The sequence below is a fragment of the Camelus bactrianus genome, chromosome X, assembly GCF_048773025.1.
Source record: "Camelus bactrianus isolate YW-2024 breed Bactrian camel chromosome X, ASM4877302v1, whole genome shotgun sequence".
NCBI lineage: Eukaryota > Metazoa > Chordata > Mammalia > Artiodactyla > Camelidae > Camelus > Camelus bactrianus.
Genome location: NC_133575.1, coordinates 87,214,541 through 87,239,407, shown reverse-complemented (window position 1 = coordinate 87,239,407; position 24,867 = coordinate 87,214,541). Strand labels below are relative to the sequence as shown.

The 24,867-nt window shown below is 41.3% G+C and overlaps 2 protein-coding genes across 2 annotated transcripts; one reads left to right on the top strand and one right to left on the bottom strand.

Annotated features, from left to right (window-relative positions):
* Positions 1-1,015: 1,015 nt before the first annotated feature.
* LOC105075848 (thymosin beta-15A) lies at positions 1,016-4,007 on the bottom strand. Its single transcript, XM_074359245.1, has 3 exons — positions 3,849-4,007; positions 2,402-2,514; positions 1,016-1,464 (listed from the first exon to the last, which is right to left on the bottom strand). Exons 2-3 carry the CDS (start codon positions 2,499-2,501, stop codon positions 1,427-1,429), a joined length of 138 nt encoding a protein of 45 aa, XP_074215346.1. The 5' UTR covers positions 2,502-2,514; positions 3,849-4,007; the 3' UTR covers positions 1,016-1,426.
* A 7,056-nt stretch (positions 4,008-11,063) lies between these two features.
* Positions 11,064-19,170, top strand: ARMCX5 (armadillo repeat containing X-linked 5). Its single transcript, XM_074359024.1, has 3 exons — positions 11,064-14,309; positions 14,385-14,550; positions 17,298-19,170. Exon 1 carries the CDS (start codon positions 11,455-11,457, stop codon positions 12,949-12,951), a length of 1,497 nt encoding a protein of 498 aa, XP_074215125.1. The 5' UTR covers positions 11,064-11,454; the 3' UTR covers positions 12,952-14,309; positions 14,385-14,550; positions 17,298-19,170.
* Positions 19,171-24,867: the final 5,697 nt, after the last annotated feature.

Genomic DNA, 24,867 nt, shown 5'->3' with positions numbered 1-24,867 from the left:
CAAGAACGAGACCAGAGGTTCAGCACTGTAGGTCATTAGCAGGTATTAGATATCTGAATTTATGCTCAATAGAAGATGTGATGTACTTAGCACAGCGTGGGTTAGCAATTGTCTCCCCATCCAACCACTGCCTCAGGTGGCCCCTGACTTCAGTTGCAAAGCACTTTCCAAAAAGGAAGAGTCCAGCTAAAATTCCAGTCCTTATTTTTCACCTTGGAAGATCAACTCAGACCCTGTGTTTTCATTTCTCCACTTCCGAGTTAAGGGGGCTAGTCCACGAGACCTCTTCTCCCAAGGTTCTCTCCCTCTATGATTCCAACTCTAAGGAAAAAGCACCTAGCATCTTTGTTGGGAGAAGATACAAAATAATATCCTCCAAACTGAGAATGATCTTTGACTCTGCAAAATGAAGCGAGTAACTCCATAAAGTGCAGTTATGAAGTTTATTGTGGGTAACTTACATACAGGCACGAAGGATAAGAGTGGACAGATGATCCAGAGGCATTCGCAGCTGCACTCTGCACTGCACCACCAAAGGGGTTCAGGGGAATTTAAAGGGGCCAAAGCTAAAAATAGAATTTGACTACCAAGGGAGAAGCATGTCTGCACTAACTGGAACCAGGAGTTTCCTCCCCTCAGCGGTCTCGTGACCATTCACCATCTATGATAGCTAAAGGCACTCTTCCAGGTTTCATATCGGATGAAGGCAAGAGTAAACGTTGATAGGGAACTCATCTGGCTTGGACTCATTCCTTATAAATTATGCTAAAGCTCAGTCATGAGGAAAGGGGAGAGGTTAGGACTGTGGGACTAAAATGGAGCTGACAAAATGGAGTCAGTATGGTTCAGCCACACAACTCCCAAGTCAGGACCCACTTGATCTGGACAGAGGAGAGCCTTTCCCATGTGCCAAATCTGCTAAAGCAGCCTTCCTGCACCCATTTTGTTTGGCTGAAAAGTACCCTGTGTCCTTTCACTCCTTAGAAGACCACCAGAAATGAACCACAGGAGCCTATTATAAACATACTGATTATATTTATTATTTTATTGCTCCATTAGAAATGAAAATAAACTACGAGAAGATGTAAAAGCATGCAACTTCATAAAGATTATAAAGCAATAGAGGGAACCATTGTAGAAAGTTAAAAGTGGCTTATCCTGTGGTGGGTACAAGGACTACAAGCACAAAGGTCATCAATGGTAAGATTATTGACAGCACCTGCCAGCTGGAATTTATGCACAAATGGAGGTTTTAAAATGAATGTAAGGGAACATTGGCTACCCCTGACCCCTTAGCCAGGGATTATGGATGAGAAGACATCAGAAGATGCCTAAAATCTCTGCAACACAAAGGTTTACCAAAAACAAGCCAGAAACCAAGACACTCAAGCAATGTTGAAGTTTCTCTTGGGAGGAGATCCCCATTTTATGATGTTTGAACACACTCTTTCTCTTGTTGGATAGCTGGGGGGAAAAAAACACAAAAAAATCATTAAGAGGACACTTTCCTAAGATTAAGTTCAGTTTCTTCCAAAAAAGCTCTTTGCCAAGTCACTGAAAGCTGCCAAACTTTCTTTAAATTAGGAATGCCAAGGAACTAATCACAAATCCTTAGTCAGGTATGTGTGTGTATGTGTGTGTGCAAATTAATAAACTGAACATTCATTAAACTCAACTGTGTGGAGTTTTTTTTTTCCCCATTTGAGAGGTAGATTTCTGCTTTGCCATTTTTTCCATAGATTACTCTGAGACTGAGGGGCAAGTGAAGCATTTTCTTCAGAATTATCTATCACTGTATGTTAGGAAGGTATGCCCTTTCAGACAATTTTGACTAACTTTGGAACTTTCAAATAATGCTGACATGACAAAACGTGCCCCTTGGCTTGGAATTTCTCCAGCAGGCTGTAAGTCAGGAAGGCAAAATTGATCCCTTGATCCCTGGGAGACTTGAGTATACCCAAGATCTAAACTGGTTCTCTCACCTCATCTTGTCATCAGGTTGAGAAGGCCAAAACCACAGTTTGCATGGCTCATTAGGGAGGAGATCAAAGAATCAAATAGCTAGCTGCAGAAAAATGCCAAATAACCAAAAACTGGACAAAACTAAGATGTTTCTAATGCTAAGTCCAATATTCCAAGATTGGTTTTAATGTGGTTTTTAGCAGTTTTCAAAAAAAAACCTATTTTAAAAATTCCCCCAATATTTTTAGGGCCTATTTTGTAAGAACTGCTTAAATAAGCAAAGTAAAAAGGCAACCATTTCATATTTTAAATGTTACATTAAATAATCGGTACTCTAATTATTGCTTATTTTATGGTAAAGCTTACTGGAAGAGTTTATTTCCTGAACCTATCAATTTTTGCCACTGTTTGTTTCAATTAGAAAGCCCCCATGACTTACTTTCCTTTGAAGGAAGAGTATTTTTTTCTTTAGTATTAGTTTTCTTCAGTTTTGACTTGTCAAACTTCTCCACTTCAGACAGGTCTGGCTTATCACTCATCTTGCCTAAAAGACTGAAAAAAAAAAACATTTTAAAAAAATTTATCTGGTAGAGCTACTATCACACTAAGGAGTAACAGCCAAAATTCTTGCATTTAATATCAATGTGTATTCTACCTGCTCATTTTTAAGAGGAAAATAGCAACAGATCTTAGAAAAGTCATGTTTTTATTAGAATACTTTTTATTTCACATTATTACCCTGTTTCTGATAGACAAGAAATGCGACTGATCACGATACACCAGAAACCAAGATGCTCTAAAACCCAGAGTCAATATGTCTGACTCTTAAAAATCACACTGAAGGTCAAATGTAGGTGACAGAAGCACAAGAGCATATAGAAGTAAAAGGAGACGTAAAGACTGGATTTAACCAGCTAATGAATTTGTAACAGGAAAAAGCACTATTTGAGCACCTTCACTCTGTATTCATTTCATCTGCCCAAAGACAGTAGATTAAGGAGCTGCAATAAGAGAAGGAGGGGATTTAATCTCGTCGTAACTAATTACACTTCTCAGTAGCTCCCTGTAGCACTGGTTTGTAAACATTGTAAGAAGGGCCAGCTAATTATGATCAGACTCAGCACTTCAGCAGAAGGGGATAAACCAAATAGAGATAATTTTTATTTCACAACGCTTTATCCTCAAAGGGCGAGGCTGGGAGATGAGGTGCCCAGTGATCATTCCCGATTTGTCCAGAAGAGACAACAGGAGACCCCTGAGACCGGAAAGCGGACCTGGCCCCACCCACCCTGGTGGGGTAAGACATCTAGTGCCCAGACTAGAATAAAGAGGCCCCCAAGCAGCCAGACGTCGCGAATATGCCTCCTTCCCGTCGAGGTTACCCTAAGACCCTCCTGTGATGAGCGATCAGCCGCCAATCTCCAGAGGCGGGGAAACAGCGACTTCAAATAAATAATAAAAGAGATGGGCGCATCAGCCACTTGGTTAGCAGCAATTTGCTTACATTTTTAAATAACTATCATCATTGTCGGGCGCCCAGCCTAACAGCTACAGTGGGGGAGGGGGAGGAGGGCCAGCCCCAGAGGGCCCGTTCCGGGCGGCCCCAAACTCCTCGTCTTCGCAGCCTCGGACCTGCAGCCACAACGGACCCGTCGCTCTGGGGGCTCCCAACTCGGACCTTCCAGGCACCCACCCGGGAGGACTGCGCATCGCGCGCAGAAGGCGGCGCTGCGAAGACAAAGACGCGGACTCGCCAGGAGTGCAGATTCCAATCGCCAGTCCCAACCCCCCCCCCAATTCCAGAAGGCCCGACACCCCAGCCCCGCGGCCTCTGGGCCCGCCTGTCCCCATAGTCCTCTGGCTCCGGCGGGGCCGCGCGTCCTCACCCGAAGGCTTGAAGACCAGGGACAGGCCGACGGCTGCGCTGAGACTGCTCCGCACGCAGGACGAGGTTAGCCTTCCCGCGCGGAACCCTGAAGTTAAGTTGCGTGGAAGACCCCGCCCGAGTCGTCTCCCATTGGCCAAGGGATCCCAGACCCGCCTCCTCGCCCCTCCCACCGCTTTAACCTTGCTAGCCTGAGTCCACCTTCTCCGGGATACTCAGGACCTCACCCTTGTAACAGGGTGTTGATAACATCATTCGAGATCCGCCTCCCCAGACCCCACCCAAGCCCTCTCGGATTTGCCCGGGGACCAGTCACTGACCTACCTCCCCTGCCTCTCCCACTACTTTCGCCCTGAGGGCCCACTTCTCTTCCTCCCAAGTATATCACTCCTCCACGATAATAGGGGACTCTGAAATAAACAGGCATATCCTGCCCAGTTACCTTTGAACGTCTGAAGCTCCGAGATCCAAGCTGAAGGCGCGGTAATCAGATACTCTCGGCTTTTTATAGCCAAAGGAACCTAAGTACGCGGTGACCACCAGTGATTTGGTGCTCAGTGTTGTCTGTTCTAATCCTCGGCCAGGTCGTGGAGGAGGGGTGCTCATAGAGAGGATGGGTGGTTCGGGGTCATTCACCCCCACAGCTGGGCATTTCTGTGACAGTGGTGCGCTCCTATGTAAATGTCACATTTTCTAGTTTTACAGCCACTGAACATGATAACAGTCAGTTTGAGGTAATCAGAGGATAATCTACAGAGGCTATTCATCTTTATATCTCCAAACCTGAGCCCTTTGCTTGGCCTACAGTTGACACTTAGATAAATGCCCATCTTTAGATTGAAGTAATAAATCCATGATACAGTGGAATTTTTGGACAGCAGCACCACCCAGTGTCTATGTTGGGAGAGAAAAGTGAGGATCCAGTGAGACTCCACCTGAAAGAACAAATCTTCAAGGTCATCTTCTGGATATTCACCCAGAACCTTGGAGCGTTGAGGTAAAATGGAGATAGGGCTATGTCTTTAGCCTGCACCCCATATTTTCCATATGGCTCATGTATGGTGCTAGAAATCCATATAGATCAGCAATCACTCTCTCAAGGATTTCTCAGGCCTTCCCACCTCTCCCCAATCCCTCTTCTATACTCTTGTAGCATGTTGTGCTAACTTCAGAGTTGTATTTGTTTTCTGGAGGAACTTTTAAAACAGAAGTGCATACTTGTTCAACAAAGAATATTCATTGAGTACCTACAACATCCCAGGCATTAAATATAACAAACACCAGTGTTTCCACCACTGAGATTTAGATGTTGTTAATATTTAGGTATATTTACTTTGCTCTTCTTTTAAGGAATAAAAACGCTGCAGAAAAATTGAGATTTCCTTGACCTTCACTCCATTTCCATTCCCCTCCCACTTCCCCAGAGTTATTCCTGTCCTGAATGTGATATGTAGTTTTCAGCCCATTTTTCTATCATTACAGATTGGTGTGATCTGTTTCCAGGAGCAATATGGAGCATTTTGTGGGCCAGTGCTCCAGGTCTGAGACTGAATTTCCACATCACTTGGGGTCGACAGGAAGTCCCACACACACACAAGGCTGTGAACACATCCCCTCTTTAATTCACTTCTCACACCCCTTCCCTACTCCTAAAATGCAACTTGACCTCAATAATTCTTCTGTATCTTCACCCTCTTCTCTGAATGCACCCTTCATTGTCTTGCCCTAACAGAAGCCAGGCTCCTCCCTGAAGACTCTGTGTCCCCTGAAGTCCGGTCAAGAGGAGCAGATGATTTTTCTCTCCCAGAACCATTGTACCACAGAGCCTGAAGTTCCAGTAAATGTTTTCCATGCTTCTCACTGCTGCCTATAGAACATCCCTGAAAACCTCCAGCTTCTGACAGCTAGTGTCACTGACTAGCCTTTATTGTTGTTGTCATCTACCAAATTTCAGTCTCCCGCTGTTGCCACTTATTCCTCACAAAGTTTAGCTCCTGGAACTAGGTCACTCCCAATGGTAGTAGTCCTGTCTTAATTCCTGGTGAGTTCAAGAATGAGCATTCTAACACACTGGCTCCTTCAGTTCCTCGAACATTTCTTTGCCATGACATTGTCCTTGACCCCCACCTCAGCTACTTACTCCACTTGCATGACCATACCCTAGGATTTGCCATTGCAATTATAGCAACTCCTCCATAATCTCAGTTCCAAACATCCCTTTCCATGACCATCATCTCCCCTCTTTTAGCTCATCCCCTTTGGTACCCAAACCCCACTTTCTTTCAATGTCATCAGAATCTCTAATCCACTGATCTTGACAGATTTTATTATCACTTGCTCCCTTATTGTCCTCTCTACCCTCCTCTAGCTCAACTATCATGATAAAGAAACTTTTTGTTCTTTGCCGATATGATTGATGAGAAATGATATATCATTGTAATCACAATTTGTACTTCTGTAATCAGTGAGATGAAACATTTTCTCATATATTTAAGAAATATTGATTTGTCTTTTTAATGAACAATCTCTTCATATATTTGCCCATTTTCCTATTGGATTGTTGGTCATTGGTCTTTTCTTTATGAATTAATAGGGGTTTGCTATATATTAAGGAACTTAGTAAGGCATAGTTTCAAGCTTGAAAAGAAGACAGAAAAAGAAAAACAAACTCCCATTAAATCCAAATTATATGTATCCCCCCAAAAGTTCATTAAAATATGCAATATTAAGATACTCCAGGTTTCTTTCCAAAATTTATTTTTAAAATCCCTTGGTTCCTTCCTCCATTGAAAATTATGTAGAGACCATCTCCTGTGTACCAGACTCTAGGGTAAGCCTTGGGGTTACAGACATCATAGATGAAGACACACCTAGAGATAGTCACTGATCCGTAAACAATAGAAGGCACCATGGAATTCTCATGACTCAATGGCCCCTCATCTCTTTCAACTTGAAATGGAAAGTCAAATTTTTTATATATTCAGGGAGAATGAGGATATGCATCCATTAGGCAGGATATAGTGATGAGAGAAGAGGAGGAGTCAGGAGAGCAGCTAGGATGTGCCTTGAGAAGTGCACGGGTAGCGTCCCGTTTCCTTAGAGAGGACAGTAAAAGAGGCGCCAAAACCGGCCCTATTTAGCGCCTGACACCGGGCTGTGTGTGTGGGAGACACACAGGGAGGACTGTATGACCTGGTTTGGGTCTGGACAGGCAAAGGCCCTCTTTCCTGAGCGATGGTGGGGACTACAAAATGGCAAAGTGTGTTACCATTTCGAATGAGAAGCAGTGTGGCAGAAAAAATGACGACGCTGGTGCAGACAAGTGGTTTGTTTCCTCAACTGCCTTCCCTTAGAAGAGGGACAATGGCTGGGGCTCCGTGGGCGCCCCCTCCCACCTTCCTCCAGTCCACGGTCCCAGCAACAATAAAAGCACACCTGGGGAGGGCCGCCCCAGGACCTCCAAAGTGGTCTGGCCTCAAATAGCCTCACCCCTCCCAGCCTGCTTTCCTAACATTTCCTTTACCTCACCTGACTTCTTGTGCAATGGTGGGTCAGGCCTAAAAGGGGCCCACAACGGGACAGTTTGGCATTTAATCCGTTATCACTTTAGTGCTGCTTTTTAAAATTTTTCTTCCACTTCATCTTCCATTTTAGGTGACAAATAAGGAAACCACACGGTGAGCGGCGGAGTATGGGGTAAGGATGCCACGAGTACAAAGATATTCGAGTATTAATCCTCTTCCATGAGTACAGAGTTGTTTTCCTGCATACCCAAGCTCAAGTCCCTGCATACTTAAGTGCAGAAAAATATCGTGGGCGTCAGGAGGCGAGGCAGGGCATAATGGCACACGTACACATCGGGGTAGTTTGGTATTAAGATGCTTCTCTCCGTCTGTCTCTGCTATAGTCTCCCTATATTCTCATCCCACCTCATCTTCGATTATTTCTGTTTGAGAAATACAGTAGTCAGTAAGGGACTTAGAGAAGAACAAGGAAAAACTAAGCTGTTTGATACAGATCAAGTCCAACCAGAGCAGCTTTCCAGACGCCCCACCCCTGCCCATGTGTTCAGAAAATTACTTGGGAGGGGCGGCTGGGAGGGGCTTTTCTCATAGAGGCAGCGCATAGTTTTTGGAATAGATGAGAATTTATCCTCCTCTCTCAGTTTTGAGCCTTTCTGTCTTGAGTCTGTTTCCCGACCTTCTCACCTCGGCTCCCTCCCCCAACCCACCCACTTCGGTGGGCCTAGGGATTTGGAGAGGGCAGTGTGTAACACCACATTTTGGTATCCGTCCGCTTTATCAGACCGAGGCTGATTCACAGTCGCCACCTCCAGAAAACCATATTCGTTTCAGATCAGGGGAAAAGATTGTAGGTTTGGCGGAGGGAGCTCCTAAGAGAGGAGAACTAATACTGAGACCCTTTGACTTTAGTTTGCTTCTTTCAGCCCGGCGCTGCTTTCTCATACCCAGACCCCGCCCCTGCCCAGTCCAGAATCCGAAACCGAGGGTGGGCGGGACGGAGCGCACAGCTGGAGGAAGGAGCGGCGTAACGCAAAGCTTGGTATCACTCCGCTTCCGCGAGGCCGGATCCCCTTAAACGCCTCTCTAGCTGCTCCTGCTGTCGGTTTTGGTTCTGGGGACGTGGCGAGACAAGAGACTGCGGAGGAAGAGGTAGCTGTTAAAGAGTCACTAGGAGCGGGTCCCTGAGGCGCCTTGGGGACCAGAAGGAGAAGGAAATACCAAAAAGTGACAATTGTTTGCCCTTCATCTGATAAAACAGGTATCTCGTCTTAAATACCAGGTGCCAGGCCAATCCCCACACACAGTCGCCGCCATTGTCTCTTGTCCTTGTGTCCGTCTGACTGTCCGTCCCTCTTTCTTAGGGCTCGGCACCCCTCGAGGCAAGGAAATGAGAAAACTGATTTTCCTCTGATCCAAGCAGAGCAGGTCAGTGAGAAGGTGGGCATCGCTTGGGAGTGTGGTTATGGGTGTCAGAGATGAACGTGGGCGATGTGACCTGGTCGTTGGGGCGCGGGCGGTGAGAAGGGAGAGAGGGACGGGGGTCATTTGAGTGGCACACAACGATAAATTTTAAATGATCTTCCTCTTGCTAGCTTGATTTCCAGACATTCGCCCCACCTCCGACCATGTTTGGCGAGGGAAAGGAGTGTAGTAGCGGCTTCTAGCGGAGAAATGGCGGATTATATTAATAGGAGGGGCTGCTGCTGTCGTGAGAGCAGTTATCTGGGAAGCCCTGGAAGGGAGAGTGTAAAAAGAGGTTGTAAGTGTTTGATAATCAAGGCCCTGGATTAGAAAAGGGTCTCATGTCCTGATTACTAGTCTGACCAAGTCTCTCCCACTGTCTTTTCATTTGGTTTTTGAGTGTGTGTCATGCGTTTGTATGTGTAGGTCTGTTCCTACATTTGCGGTATTACACCTTCCTGTAAAGATCTGTGAGGGGCAGGGAACCTTAAAGGGAGGGGATAAATAAAAGAAAATTGGCCTAATTTCTGTAGAGTGGGCAGTGCTTGTGTGGTAGATGGCTAAGACTAGTGGAGGTAGGGGGTTTAGGGAAAACTCCAGATCTCCTTTCTGTCAGCTTTCCAAACAGTCCTACCTTACTCCCATTGTGATGAAGAAGATGATAGGCTTTGAGGAGTAGAAGAAAACATAAGAACTTAGATTAAATTGGGAAATAATGCTTTTCATTGATTTCCCAGCCAACTTTCATGGTTTGTCTGGGCATTCCATCCCTACTGACACGACCACTATCTTGCAGGGATGATTGAGTTGTCTCTGGAGGGGAATCGTCAGACTTTGAGAATAGAGCAGAGGAGCTTGGAGATTTGGGGGAAGGGAGGAAGAAAGGGAGATAGAAATTTAAAAAATTTTGGCAATCGTGTAACTGCATCCAGAAAGGATCAGTGTCCTAGGTGCTGATCTCTACCAAGGAAGGACTCAGTCTCCATTGTCTCTTGTCGAGTCTATTTATTTATCTATCTCTGCATTTGTGAATCTCTGTGTGTAGATCTGTCCTTAGGTCTGTGGAACTCTCAGTTGCTGTGAAGGTTTATAAATGGTAACCCAACTTGAAGCTAGGAAATAATGAAGAAAATAAATGTGTCTTGTATCTGTTTAGATTGGTGCGAAGGTAGAGTGATTGAGACTAGAGGATTCTATCTCTTCTGTTTTGCCATTTTACTAACCCATTTGGTCCCCTGGTGATTTAATTGGGAGCCTTCTTAAGCTTTGGGGGCATAGAAGGATAATATATGCTTTTATTACTTCCCACTTGGTTTTCCGGTTCTTATGCTTCACCCTAGCCCAGTTCCGAAATAGGGAAATGCCAAGGCAGTCTCTGAAGAGGGAAATGGTGGGAAACAGGGAGGAGGAGGAGTCCTGAAGCAGGACAGTAGGAAGAAAGGACCAGGAGGAGGGAAACACTAGACAGATAACAAATATAGGGACCAGGGACCAAGGTCACTCTACCAAGAGATTGATTTCTGTATCCTCCTGGTTTTTTAAAATTATCTTCAACTTCTTTTTTTTGAAGGGGGGAGATAATTAGGTTTATCTATTTATCTATTTACTATTATTTTTAATGGAGGTCCTGGGGATTGAACCCAGGACCTAGTGCATGCTAAGCACATGCTCTACCTCTGAGCTATACCTCCCCCCTCCTCCTACTTGTTTATTTGTCCATAAATCTGCCTTTAGGTCTGTGGTAGGGCTTGTCATCATTGAAGGCAAGGAAACGAGGAGAAAATCACTCCAGATTAGTGCAGGTTGCTATGAGTGTGGAGACTTCCTCAGTAGACCTGTAGAATGAGGTAGTGGAGATCTGCTTGGGTGCAGTATGGGTAAAGAGCCAGTCCAGGGATTCTTCAGTCTCTCTCAGTCCCGTCCAGCTTTCCCACTCCCCATACTCCTGTTCTGTGTCTGGAAAAAAAGATCAGTTGCTCCTGCAGTAGTAGGGAGCATGAAATGAAGGGAGAGAAAGTTTGCTAATTATCTTTTCCACTTAGCACTAAATTACCATACTTTCCTGTCTCTCTGTGCTAATCAACATGAGAAAAAAATTGGAAAAGACTCAAAGCCCCATTTCCTTCCTCCACCCCTAGGTCCAACTTCAGTGGCAGATCTGGTGGCCTTGGAGTGGCTGAAGACCACCACCCTCCACAGGGCTGCGCTCAGGCACACAGCCATCCTTTCCTTCCCTGAGTGAGCTTCCTCTGCACGTTGTTTATATCATTGGCAGAGCCTATAGTTGGAAAGGGGTCTGAGTGACAACTGGACTTTGTATGAAAACACCAACCTGGGACAGACCTTCAGTCAAGGCTGAGACGGGGGTGGGGGTTTACATAATTTGACCTTGCCTTTAACTTGGATCATGATTGGCTTTGAGGCTAAGGCAGGGGCAGAGGAGGGGCTGGGGCTGGCCTGAAAGCTGGAATCAGTGGCCCTGTCCACACTAGAGCCAAGGCTAAGATCCAAGCCAAGGCAGTGGCTGAGGCAGAACTGAAAACAAGACCAGTGACCCAGGTCAAGGCTGAGGATGGAGCAGTGGCCAGGACACAGACAGTGACCTACACTGAGGCCGTGGCTATGACAAGGGAAGTGAGCAAGATGGAAGCTATGACTAAGACTAGAGACATGGCTGAGATTAAGGCAAAACCCGTGGCCAAACCTGGTATAGTGTCCGAAACCAAGTCAAAGGCCGTACCTATATCCAGAGTCAGTGCTGGGACTAAGTATGAAGTCAAGGCTGGTGCTGGAAGTGAAGCCAGTATCAAGTCCTTTGCCAAAGCTGATGATAAAGGCAATATTGGGTCCAGATCCCAAAGGAGGAGAGAGGCCAGCATCAAGTTGAGGGCTGGGGACAGGGCTGGTATTGTAATCAAGTCCAGTGATGAGGATGAAGAAAATGTCTGCTCTTGGTTTTGGACTGGAGAAGAGCCTAGCGTAGGATCCTGGTTCTGGCCTGAAGAAGAGACCTCTTTCCAAGTTTATGAGCCTCCACCTAAGATCGAGGAAAAGCCCGAGCCCACACCCAAACCCAAACCTGAACTCACTATAAAGCAAAAAGCAGCAGCGTGGTCAAGGGCCAGGTATTGTGTCCTAGTCCCAGTAGAGGGAGGGCAGGGATCCTTGCCTCCAGAGGGGAATTGGACTCTGGTTGAGACTTTGATTGAAACTCCTCTGGGGATTCGGCCTCTGACCAAGATCCCACCCTATAATGGCCCTTACTTCCAGACCTTAGCTGAGATCAAAAAACAGGTTAGGTATAGGGAAAAGTATGGGCCCAATCCAAAAGCCTGCCGCTGCAAATCACGTGTTTTTAGTTTAGAGCCTAAAGAGTTTGATAAACTCGTTGCCCTACTTAAGTTAACTAAGGATCCTTTTATTCATCAAATAGCTACAATGATAATGGGCATCAGTCCTGCTTATCCATTTACTCAAGATATAATTCATGATGTAGGTATTACTGTTATGATTGAAAACTTGGTCAATAATCCCAATGTTAAAGAACACCGCAGAGCTTCAAATATGGTGGATGACAACTCTGAGTCTTCTGCAGGACCAAATACAGGAGAATCGTACATAAATCAAGTTTGTAAGGACATAACCTCTTATCCCTTGAACTCCCCTTTGCAACTGGCTGGACTAAAATTATTAGTGCAACTGAGTGTAAAATTTGAGGATCATCATACGATTGTCAGTTACATTCCAGATTTCCTCACCTTGTTAAACAAGGGAAGTGTCAAAACCAAGTTTTATGTTTTAAAAGTGTTTTCACGCTTGTCTAAAAATCAAGCCAATACAAGAGAACTGATCAGTGCCAAAGTACTTTCATCATTGGTTGCACCCTTTAACAAAAATGAGTCAAAGGCCAATATTCTTAATATCATTGAAATATTTGAGAATATAAATTTCCAGTTCAAAAAGAAGGTGAAGCTATTTACCAAGGAAGAGTTCACTAAATCTGAACTTATTTCCATATTCCAGGAAGCAAAAGAGTTTGGTCAGAAACTACAAGACTTAGCAGAGCACAGTGACCCTGAGGTGAGAGATAAAGTTATACGATTAATACTCAAACTCTGAATAGCTGTATGTTCTCACAAAGCTTGAACAATTTTTTGGTATTGTAATATGAAACCAATGCATATTATAATTATTTCAGTATTTATGCTCTGTGTTGATTGAAGGAGCCAATTTTACAGGTACCAAATGATCTTGAGAATTTGAATATTTGTTGATTTTTATTGTGCTTTGTAAATTGAGATATTTTTAGTATTTCTGCAACATGACCTGATAATGAATTTATTCATCCTGAGTAAGCTATACTTCTGTGCTTTATATTGACATAGGTGTATTCATTTGAGACTTCATTTACATGTTAATAAACTTGCATGCTAAAACTGGTGAAAACATTGTCCTAGTTCTTTAGTTGAAGTCTAGTCAGAGGGATGAAGCACAAAAAAAAAAAAAGAATGATAAGGAGCACTGTCTGAGTCTGTAGCGGGGTACAAACAAAATAAGTTTACACTGACCGACCCTTTAGTTTCAGCATGTTCAAGGAGTAGAATCACTCTGCACACGAGACAGGACTGTGCTACCGTCCTCGTAAGCTGACATCTGGGCAGATCTGGGAAAAGGGTGAAGACACAGACTTAGGAGAAAAGGAATACAGATGCTTTCATTTCGGTCTGAGTCCCAGAATTTGTGTTCAGCCTTTCACAAAAGATGTCTCATCAGGATACCTTGAAGCTTTTTAACCTCCAAGAAAATTCCTGGTTCTCACCCCCATTTAGCAAAGCCAAGGGAGTATGGCTCTGAAAGGACCTAGTCCCATTGTGCCCTCAACATCCAGATACCCCATCCTGGGGTACCAAGTTTACTGCATCTGTGGCTCCCTCCCCCTGTATTCCTTGGCCTCAGAGGAGGGCCTTTCTAGGGTCCAACTACAGAAACTGCTTTGTGGATAGTCTCATTTGTCCCACCTTGGTGACTGTTTACTCTCATACTTGCTTTTGTTTGCTGACGAATGCTTTGGACATGATGATTTGCACTTAACAAAAACTAGGTTCTGTTTAGGGGTTTGTGGCATAGAATCTCAGAGTATAGGTTGGGATCTGGGACCACCTCTGCCTCTCCTACCCTCTGCCTCCTTTGCTGTTATTCTCTTTCCTTAACTGCCCAGAATTGGGGAATACAAATATTAGGATCAGGGTACAAATACTGGCCTTTCTATGGAACTTCCTCTCTCTCCTAACTTTTTATGTATTAACGGGAAGGCCTAAACTGAAAAAACTCAAAAGGTGTCATGTACCCTTAGTTTTAGCAGCTATCCTTAGTATAATTTCTATTAAGGTCAAATCTGAATCTTATCTTTCATATATCTAGGAGTTGAAATGAAGGACAACCAGCCACACTTGTGTATTAAGGGTGAAAAAATGCAGGTAGGCTTTTTGCAACATACAGTTGCAACTTAGGTGATTTTTGAAGTTCTTTATAACTTGTTTTTTAATCCACAGAACTCCCATAGCCTGGAATTCTAGCTGTGGGTACTGCTTTCAGAGTTGGGAATCTTCACAGTACAATTGGACGAGACCTTTTGGAAATACTGTGTCTCAAATGCCCTATGGAGCACACACTTAATCAGTTGATGGCTGTGGAATTTTCCGTCAGCTAAAGAGAAGGGTGAGTGTGGGATGTAGGTGTCTCTGTGAAAGCAAGAAGCTGCTGGTCTCTCCTTGGGTGGGAATTATGGAAGACAGAGTCAGTTCCCAAATCATTCCTGGGGTGTACTCAAAGTCAAAACTCCATTACTCATCTCTTCTTTCATCCCCTTTCCTGGAAAAATAATTCAGGCATGCCCATGTAGTATCAGGGCTGATCCAGATGTTACTTGTCTTAAAATGTTGCTGGCTGGGGATAAAAATCAGTGTAGATTTCTCATCTTTCCTGTCATCAAGTAAAGCAAGTAATCTTCCTACAGCACAACTGGACTATTAGCACCCACTGACCCTCTGCTGTGCCCTCAATTTTACAAGAAGTTTCAGTGGGGATTCATCTATATAATATCACCAGATTCGCTAGCAAGGCTTTCAGGGCCCTATATCCTTCAGCACCTTTCCATTTTATCCCACCGTGTGACCTACATTCAAGCCACACAGGACTTCAGGCTGTCTGCAGCATCTTAGTGAGAAATCCTGGTCCAGAGTTAATGATCCATCTGTCAGTGAATAAGTATAAAAAAGCTCTTAGAGGAGGGGCACACTATCATCCTTCAGTTTTCACAACAGATAATTTCCTCTAAGTCAAAACTGGTCTGGTTTGAAGAACAAAAACTTCTGTGAATGTTATCCCTTGGTGTATAAATCTTAAGTGGATAAGAAACAAGAGGAAATGGCTCAAAAGTTGTTCCTTTTCCATTTGAGACTCCTGTTAAAGTAATGTGATTTTTCTGGTATACCAAGAATAGTAGGAATTTTTATAATTTGCATAAATCCACTAATGTCATTTTATATATACATATACACACACACACATATATAGTAAAGTTTTGAAATATAACATTGAAGTTTCCAAAGATAGCCTGGATGAAAAACTCTATTAAATGAAAAGCTTCACAATGAATTCCCCCTCCCCTTCTCTTCATTTTGCAAGAAACCCATGGCTCCATTGTACAGAAAAAAATGTTTTCTTTTGGGGATGCTGTGGCCACCCCTCAGAGACAGAACACAGTATCACCCCAAATTTGGTTCAGATGCTGATATTGATGATGTCACACATATATACACACCAAGACAGTATGAAAAGTTATTACTCACATAAAGAGGCTTTCTGGACAGAGCAGAGTGGCTCCCAGACAGGTCTGAAAATGGCTTGAGAGCATAGGAGGAGATGTCCTTGGGGTATTATGGTAGCTAGGAGATGGGTCCAGGGTGAGGGTTCCTGCAGGTGGTTTGAATTTCCTACCAGTGCCTAAGGAGGGAGCACCTTGGTTTTCTGAGCAGCTTGCCCAGATATGGGGCAGAAGGGGAAGCTATCAACTTATTCATATGTGGGGTAGGGGAGAAGGAGGGATGAGGCTCAAAAGCTATCAGTAGTCAAAGATTAAAAAAAATGAAGTCAGCCTCTTTATTACAGGGACCATAATATCTGCTTCATTTACTAGTCATAACTAAAAGCATATACAGATAGGTTTCCATTGTGATTGAAGCAGAAAGTCATTTTTGGTTAATCAAACTACTCTGAAATAGATAGTTTTGTTCTGGCATCTTTGTCTCAAAGCTGAATATACTAGAATATCCTAGACTCATAAGGATTCAATAAACCAGTGGCTTGAATATCTTGAGTAACTAAAGTGTTGGCTCTATTACATCAGTAACAGAATTTGATGGATAATATAAAAAATAACAAGTATTTTCCTTCAGCACTTCTCAGAGCAAAAAAACATGAAGCTTACTCGATTTGGCTTTAAAATTAGCAAGATTCTTCAAATGATACCATCAATAAAGTGAAAAGACAACTCACAGCATAGGAGAAAATGTTTGCAAATTATATATATGATATGGGTCTTGTATCCAGAATATATAGTGAACTCTTACCACTCAATAAAGAGACAAATGAAACCATTTAAAAAACGCAAAGGATTTGAATAGACATTTCTCCAAAGAAGATATGCAGATGGCCAATAAACACATGAAAATACGTTCAATATCTTTGGTCTTTAGAGAAATGCAAATCAAAACCACAGTGATACCACTTCACACCACTAGATGGCAATAATTCCTTAAAAAACATAATAGCAAGTGTTGGCAAGGATGTAGAAAAATTGGAATCCTTGTACATTGATGGTGGAAATGTAAAAAGCTACAGCCAACATACAAAACAATTTGGCACTTTCTCTAGTGTACCATTTTGATTCATTTCTTTCTTTCTTGGTGGCTACTCTGTAGATCATAATATTTTTTATATAATTAATATCTTAAGTATATTATACCCAAGTTTGAATTAATATCAACCTAGTTTCAAAAGTATACAAAACTGCCCAATTTACAACTCCATTTCCCTCTTTATGTTGTTATTGTCACAAATTAGATTTTATATATCATGTCTATTAACAGATTTATAATTATAGTTTTATGCATTTGGGTTTTAAAACACACTATAAATTTGTTTTTCTCTATTTGACTTAATTTCACTTAGCATAATGCCATCTAGGTCCATCCATGTTGTCACAGATGGCACAATTTCTTTCTTTTTATGGCTGAGTAATACTCCATGTGTGTGTGCGTGTGTGTGTGTGTGTCTTCTTTATCTGTTGGTCGGTCTATTAATGGACATGTCAGTTGCTTCCACATCATGGTTCTTGTAAATAATGCTTCAGTGAACATAAGGTTGCATATATCTTTTCAAATTAATGTTTTTGTTTTCTTCAGGTAAATACTCAAGAGTGGAATTGCTGGATCGTGTGGTAGTTCTATTTTTAATTTTTTGAGGAAACTCCATATATTTTCCATAGTGGCTGCACCAATTTACATTCCCACCAACAGTACATGAAGATCCCCTTTTCTCCACATCCTCGCCAACACCTTACTTCTTGCCTTTTTGATAATAGCCATTCTAACAGGTGTGAGGTAATATCTCAATGTGGTTTCAATTTGCATTTCCCTGTTAGTGATGTTGAGCATCTTTTCATGTGTCTGTTGGCCATCATTGTGTCTTCTTTGGAGAAATGTCTATTCGGGTTCTCTTCCCATATTCTATTTGGATTTTTTAATATTGAGTTGTGTGATTTCTTTATAATTTGGATATTAACCCCTTATAAGAAATATCATTTGCAACTATTTGCTTCCATTTGGTAGGTTGTCTTTTCATTTTGTTGATGGTTTGCTAAGTGAAATAAGTCAGACAAAGAAAGACAAGTACTGTATGAGCTCACTTATATATGGAATCTAAAAAACAAAACAAAATGGAAACAGACTTACACATACAGAGAGCAAACTTGTGATTGCCAGAGGGGAAAGGGCAGGATATCGGGAGAAATAGGTGAAAAGGATTAAAAGATACAAACTTCCAGTTATAAAATAAATGTCATGAGGCTGTAATATACATCATTAGGAATATAGTCAATAATACTGTAATAATTTTGTATGGTGACAGGTAGTTACTGGACTTGTGATCATTTCATAATGTTATTTGATTGTTGGATAACTATGTTGTACACCTGACACTAACATAATATTGTATATCAACTATAATAAAAATTAATGAATGAATACAATACACTGGAAAAAACAAGGAATAACAAGCCAAAAATGCAATAATACTGGCATTTAAAAAATTATTTGACTTTATGTTTTAGAGCAGAAAGTATGGAGAGTTCCTCTGTACTACTTCTTTCTCCCCACCACTCCCTTCCCACACCCCTCCACAGTTTTCCATATTATTAGCATCTTGCATTAGCGTAATACACTTGTTACAATTGACGTATGAATATTGATAGGTTGTTATTAACTAAAGTCTCTAGTATTTATTAGAGTTTGCCCTTTGCATTTTTTTTAATTGTGGTAAAATATACATAACATAAAATTTGCCATAAAATTAAACAATAACTTCCCACTACCCACTATCTACTCTGGTCAGGCCCTTATGAGCACTATTCTATTCTCTATCTCTACAAATGTGACAACTCTAGATATATAAGTGAAATCATACAATATTTGTTATTTTGTGTCTGGCTGTTTAATATAGCATAATATTTTCAAAGTTCATCCTTGTAGCACGTATCACAATTTTATTTCTTTTTAAGATAATAGTATTTCACTGTTGTTTCTGTTTATCCTTTCACCTGTCAATAGACATTTTGGTTGTTTCCACTTTTTGGCTATTATGAATAATTCTGCTAAGAACATTAGTTGTACAAATATCTGTTCAAGTCCTTGCTTTCAGTTATTTGGGGTATATAACTAGAAGTGGAATTGTTACATCATATGACAATTTTGTGTTGAATTTTTTTAAAGGAACTGCCATACTATTTTCCACAGTGGCTGCACCATTTTACATTCCTACCAGCAGAGCACACGGACACAAATTTCTCCATATCCATGCCAGCATTTGTTATTTTCTGTGTTTTGATAATACCCATCTTAATGTGTGTGGAGTGGTATCTCGTGGTTTTGCTTTGTATTTCCCTAATGACCAGTGATGTTGTTCATCTTTTCATGGACTTAGTGGCAATTTATATCTCTTCTTTGAAAAAAAACTCTATTTGAAGCCTTTGCCCTTAAAAATAAATCCTTAAAAATAGGACTGTTTGGTCTTTGTTGTTGTTGTTGAGTTTTAGGAGTTCTTTATATATTCTTGATACTAACTCCTTATTATATATATGATTTTTTGCAAATATTTTCTTCCATTCTATGGCTTGCCTTTTCACCGTCTTGAAAGAGTCTTTTGATGCACAAAGTTTTTGATTTTGACAAAGTCCAATTTATCTTTTTTAAAAAATGTTTTTGGTGTCCTAGCCAAGAAATTATTGCCAAACCTGATGCCAGGAAGTTCTCTTTGTTTTCTTCTAAGAGTTTCAACGTTTTAGCTCTTAAGTTTGTCATTGATCCATTCTGAGTGAATTTTAGTATATGGTATAAGGTAGAGGTCCAAATCCATTCTTTTGCATCTGGATATCCAGTTTTCCCAACACTATTTCTTGAAAAGAATGTCCATTCCCCACTGAATGGTCTTGGTACCCTTGTCAAAAATCATTTGGCCGCATATGCAAAGGTTTATTTCCGGACTCTATTCTGTTTCACTGGTTTATATGTCTATCTTTATGCCAGTACCATATTGTTTAGATTGTTGTAGTTATTGTAGTAAGCTTTGTGTGATGCTGTGATTTATAAGAAATATAATTGGTCGTTCAGATAACCAAAATGTATTTTTCATATATTTGTGGTCTTTGTCCACAGTTCCTGACTCACAGCTCCCAAAACCCATGAAATTCCCTGAATGATAAGAGCAATGGGAGCACCTTTTGTCACAATATTTGATCTCCTGTCTTCAGTTCCGGAAATCCACTTCAGAACCATTATGGTGAAATGGGTGTTTTGTTACTCATAACAAGCCCTTTTCCACCACAACTGGGTTTAGGTTAATAAGGTGACTTTTAGAAAGTACCAAAGATGGTGTCCTGTTGCCAGAGGAACAAACAATGTGATTAGAAGGTTGGAATATTTAGTCCAACACCCATCCCCATTACCTCCTGGGAGGGGAGAGGGGATGGAAGTTGAATCAATCACCAGTGGCCAACGATTTAATCAATCATACCTTTGTAGTGAGGCCTCCATAAACACGCAAAAGGGTAGGGTTTGGAGAGCTTCTGAGTTGGTGAACACATGTAGATTCTGGGAGAATGGAGCGCTTGGAGAGAGCATAGAAGCTCTGCACCCATTCCCTATGCCTTGCCCTATGCATCTCTTCCATCTGACTATTTCTGAGTTATATCCTTTGATAATAAACCAGTAGATCTAGTAGGTAAAATGTTTTTCTGAATTCTGTAAGCCACTCTAGCAAATTACTTGACTCCAAGGAGACCATAGGAACCTCTAATTTATAGCCAGTTGGTCATAAGTACAGGTAACAACCTAGATTTGCAGTTGGCATCTGAAGTCCAAGGAGGGGGTCATGGAAACCTCCAGTTTGTAGCTGGTCGGTCAGAAGCACAAGTAACAACCTGAGCTTGAGATTGACATCTGACAGGGAAGACAGTCTTGTGGGGCTGAGCCCCTACCTGTGGAATCTGATGCTCTCTCTGGGTAGATAGTGTCAGAATTAAGTTGAAATTGTAGGACACCCTGCTGGCATTTGAGAATTGCTTATAGGTGTGGGAACCCCCCCCCCGCCCCGATACACACACATTGAAATTGGGTTCAGAACCACTTTAGTTGGTGTCAGAGAAGGGAGACTTGCTAGAACAGCCCTGGCTCACAGAAATATGTGGTTTGGGAAGAGAAAGGATGAAAGGGTAGGGGATGAGGAACCTCTGATTCATAGTCATCCGTGGTATGGGACAACAGCTATGCTATAATCAGTTACTAAGGGTTAACGTTACCAATGGAATTTAGGGATGGATCTGTCAACAAAAAGTTAATTAATACAATCTAAGAAAAAAAAAAGAAAATTTTATTCAAGCTGACCTGAGGATTATAACCAGGGAGGCAGTCTTTCAGAAAGCTCTGAAGACTCTCCCACCTGTTAGAGGTCAAAGCACAGTTATATACGTTATTGAGAAAAAGGATTGTACATCAACTGATGTGTTGACAGTTTACACAATCCAGATCTGCATATGCAAAGTGAGTAGTGGGTCATCATGAGCTCTTACAAGATTAAGAAGGAATGTTATCTCCTCGGGAGGTCTAGTTAATGCAGATACATAATGAACACTAAAGGAGAGGAAGGAGGCCCAAACAGGCAGAGAAAAATTTTACATTTAAATCTTTCTTGAGTCTTCCCGTAAAATATAAATTTAATTTCATCATATCCAACTCCTGAGGACTTATCTGACTGGATGCATAAGGGAATGCAGAATAATAAGGAAAAGATAAGATATGCAATCCCTTGGTAATTGTTATCTGTTAATAGTTAATCTGAAAGTAAAAGAGAGTGCTGGACCAGACCCTGATGCTAGACCAAGCTCAGATTTCAGTGAATCTGAGCTTCAGCCAGCCACTAGCCTCAAAGTTGCCCCACCCCAAGGTAAAAATTATGCAGGGGTACCTCCAAGATCTCTGGTCATTAAGAAGGTAGTCATTGTATGGGGAAGGCAGAAGTGGGAAACTATTTAAACCAGAGAGCATAGTGTGAAGGAGTTGTTTTATTTTGTAGATCCGTATCATCAGTTTGCTGAGGAACCTTCACTGAAATGGATTGTGAGAGTGACTAATTTAGCAGCTGTGTCTTTGGTTTTGAATGCTTCAGAATGAAAGAGCATGTTTGGATTGATACAGGACCCACAGATCATTATAGAACAATCACAAATGGTTTTATGTGATCCAGACACACAGGAGGTTGGTTATTCCTTAAGGAACAACTAGCCTGGTGAAAAGCATAAAAACCACTGGGAGATCAATTTATCCTGAGAAGGGGACTGCCCATCTTCCCTTATGAATGCCAAGCGCAACACTATAGATGAAGCAGCTGACATGCTTTGAACGCAAGCCATGTGGGACCGGCTTTATGATGACTAGCATATTCACCCAGTGTGTATGCTTGTTACCCAGCTCCTGGTAAATGCCGTGGTTAAAGGGCTCCTTTTACATGGACACCCCATTATAACCTTACTGCTGCAAAACCGAGGGACAGTTCAAGAAGCCTTATCAAATTTGCTGTCTCGGCTTCCCCTCATAGGTCTTACATATGCTAATAAAAATATTAGGTTATTAACAAGAGAATGGAGAAAGGCAGAAGAAATAATCAAGAGAATGGTTTTAGCAAGGTAGAAATTTTTAAACAATTATTAAGGAATAAGATGAATAAAGCAAATATTGATAGCAGTGGAATAAAAGAAAGGGGAGAGTCATGGGACTTGTCCCAGCAGGGTGGAAATCTTTAGATGGTAATTAAGAAATGGAGTAAATAAAATAGATATTGGTGGGGTTAAAACAAAGATTTTAACTCAGCACTACCAAAGGTTGGGTGGCACAAAAGGATCTGGTGGTCCCCCAACATTAAAGGGCCCCAAATAAGTCAGCTCTATTTGACCACAGTTTGGAGAAATTTTGAAGGCCAAAAAGCAGAAATTATATTCTGGAAATTAAGCCTTTGTCAGTCGTCTCATTTGCAAATATTTTCTCCCATTCCGTAGGTTGTTGTTTTGTTTTGCTTATGGTTTCCTTTGCTGTGCAAAAGCTTACAAGTTTAATTAGGCCCCATTTGTTTATTTTTGCTCTTATTTCTATTGCCTGGGTAGACTGCCCTAGGAGAACATTGCTAAGATTTATATCAGACAATGTTTTGCCTATGTTTTCTTCTGGGAGAATTATCATGTCTTGTCTTAATATTTAAGTCTTTAAGCCATTTTGAGTTTATTTTTGTGTATGGAGTGAGGGAGTATTCTAACTTCATTAATTCACATGCTGCTTACAGTTTTCCCAAAACCACTTGCTGAAGAGACTGTCTTTTCTCCATTGTATATTCTTGCCTCCTTTGTCGAAGATTAATTGACCATAGGTCTGTGGATGTATTGCTGGCCTCTCTATTCTGTTCCATTGATCCATATGTCTGTTTTTATGCCAATACCATGCTGTTTTGATTACTGTAGCTCTGTAGTATTGTCTGAAGTCTGGGAAAGTTATTCCTCCAGCCTCTTTCTTTCTCTTCAGTAATGCTTTGGCAATTCTGGGCCTTCTGTGATTCCATATAAATTTTAAGATTGTTTGTTCTAGTTCTGTAAAAAAATGTCTTGGGTAATTTGATAGGGATCACATTAATTCTGTAGATTGCCTTGGGCAGTATGGCCATTTTAATGATACTGATTCTTTCAATCCAGGAGCATGGGGTATCTTTCCATTTCTTTAAGTTATCTTTAATTTCCTTAATCAGTGTTTTGTAGTTCTCCATTTATAAGTCTTTCACCTCCTTGGTCAGATTTATTCCTAAGTGTTTTATTGTTTTGGGTGCAATTTTAAAAGGAATTGTTTCTTTACTTTGTTTTCCTGCTAATTCATTGTTAGTGTAAGGAAAAGCAACTGGTTTTTGTATGTCAATATTGTATCCTGCTACCTTGCTGAATTCTTTTATCAGCTCTAGTAGTTTTTGTGTGGAGCTTTTAGGGCTTTCTACATATAGTATCATGTCATCTGCATATAGTGACAATTTTACCTCTTCTCTTCCAATTTGGATCCGTTTTATTTCTTTTTCTTGCTTGATTGCTGTGCTAGGACAGCTCATCCAACTTAATACCAAAAAGAAACAATCCAATCCAGAAATGGGCAGATGATCTAAACAAGCAATTCTCCAATGAAGGCATACAAATGGCCAATAGGCACATGAAAAAATGCTCAATATCGCTAATTATCAGAGAAATGCAAATCAAAACAACAATGAGGTATCACCTCACACCAGTCAGAATGGCCATCATTCCAAAGTCTGTGAACAGTAAATGCTGGAGAGGGTGTGGAGGAGAAAAGGAAACCCTCCTACACTGCTGGTGGGAATGTAGTTTGGTGCAGCCATTATGGAAAACAGTATGGAGATTCCTCAAAAAAACCAAAAATAGACCTACCACGTGATCCAGCAATCCCACTACTGGGCATATATCTGGAGGGAACTCTAATTTGTAAAAGATACATGCACCCCAATGTTCATAGCAACACTATATGGAATAGCCAAGACATGGAAACAACCTAAATGTCCATCGACAGATGACTAGATAAAGAAGTCATGGTATATTTATACAATGGAATACTACTCAGCCATAAAAAAGAATAAAACAATGCCATTTGTAGCAACATGGATGGACCTAGAGATCATCATTCTAAGTGAAGTAAGCCAGAAAGAGAAAGAAAAATACCGTATGATATCACTTACATGTGTAATCTAAAAAATAAAAAAAAGGACATTATGAACTCATCTACAGAACAGAAACAGACTCGCAGACATAGTAAACAGTCTTATGGTTACTGGTGAAAGGGTGTGGGAAGGGATAAATTTGGGAGTTTGAGATTTACAAATGTTAGCCACTATATATAAAAATAGATTTTAAAATATTTCTTTGCTTCTTCTATATAGCACAGGGAACTGTGTTCAATATCTCATAATAACCTTTAATGAAAAAGAATATAAAAATGAATATATGTAAGTATATGCACAACTGGGACATTGTGCTGTACACCAGAAATTGACACATTGTAACTGACTGTACTTCAATAATAAAAAAAAAAAATTACAGTGAGAAATCTGACCAATCACTTAGGGCAATGGGCAAGCCATTTAATCAATATAGGATGGACAAAT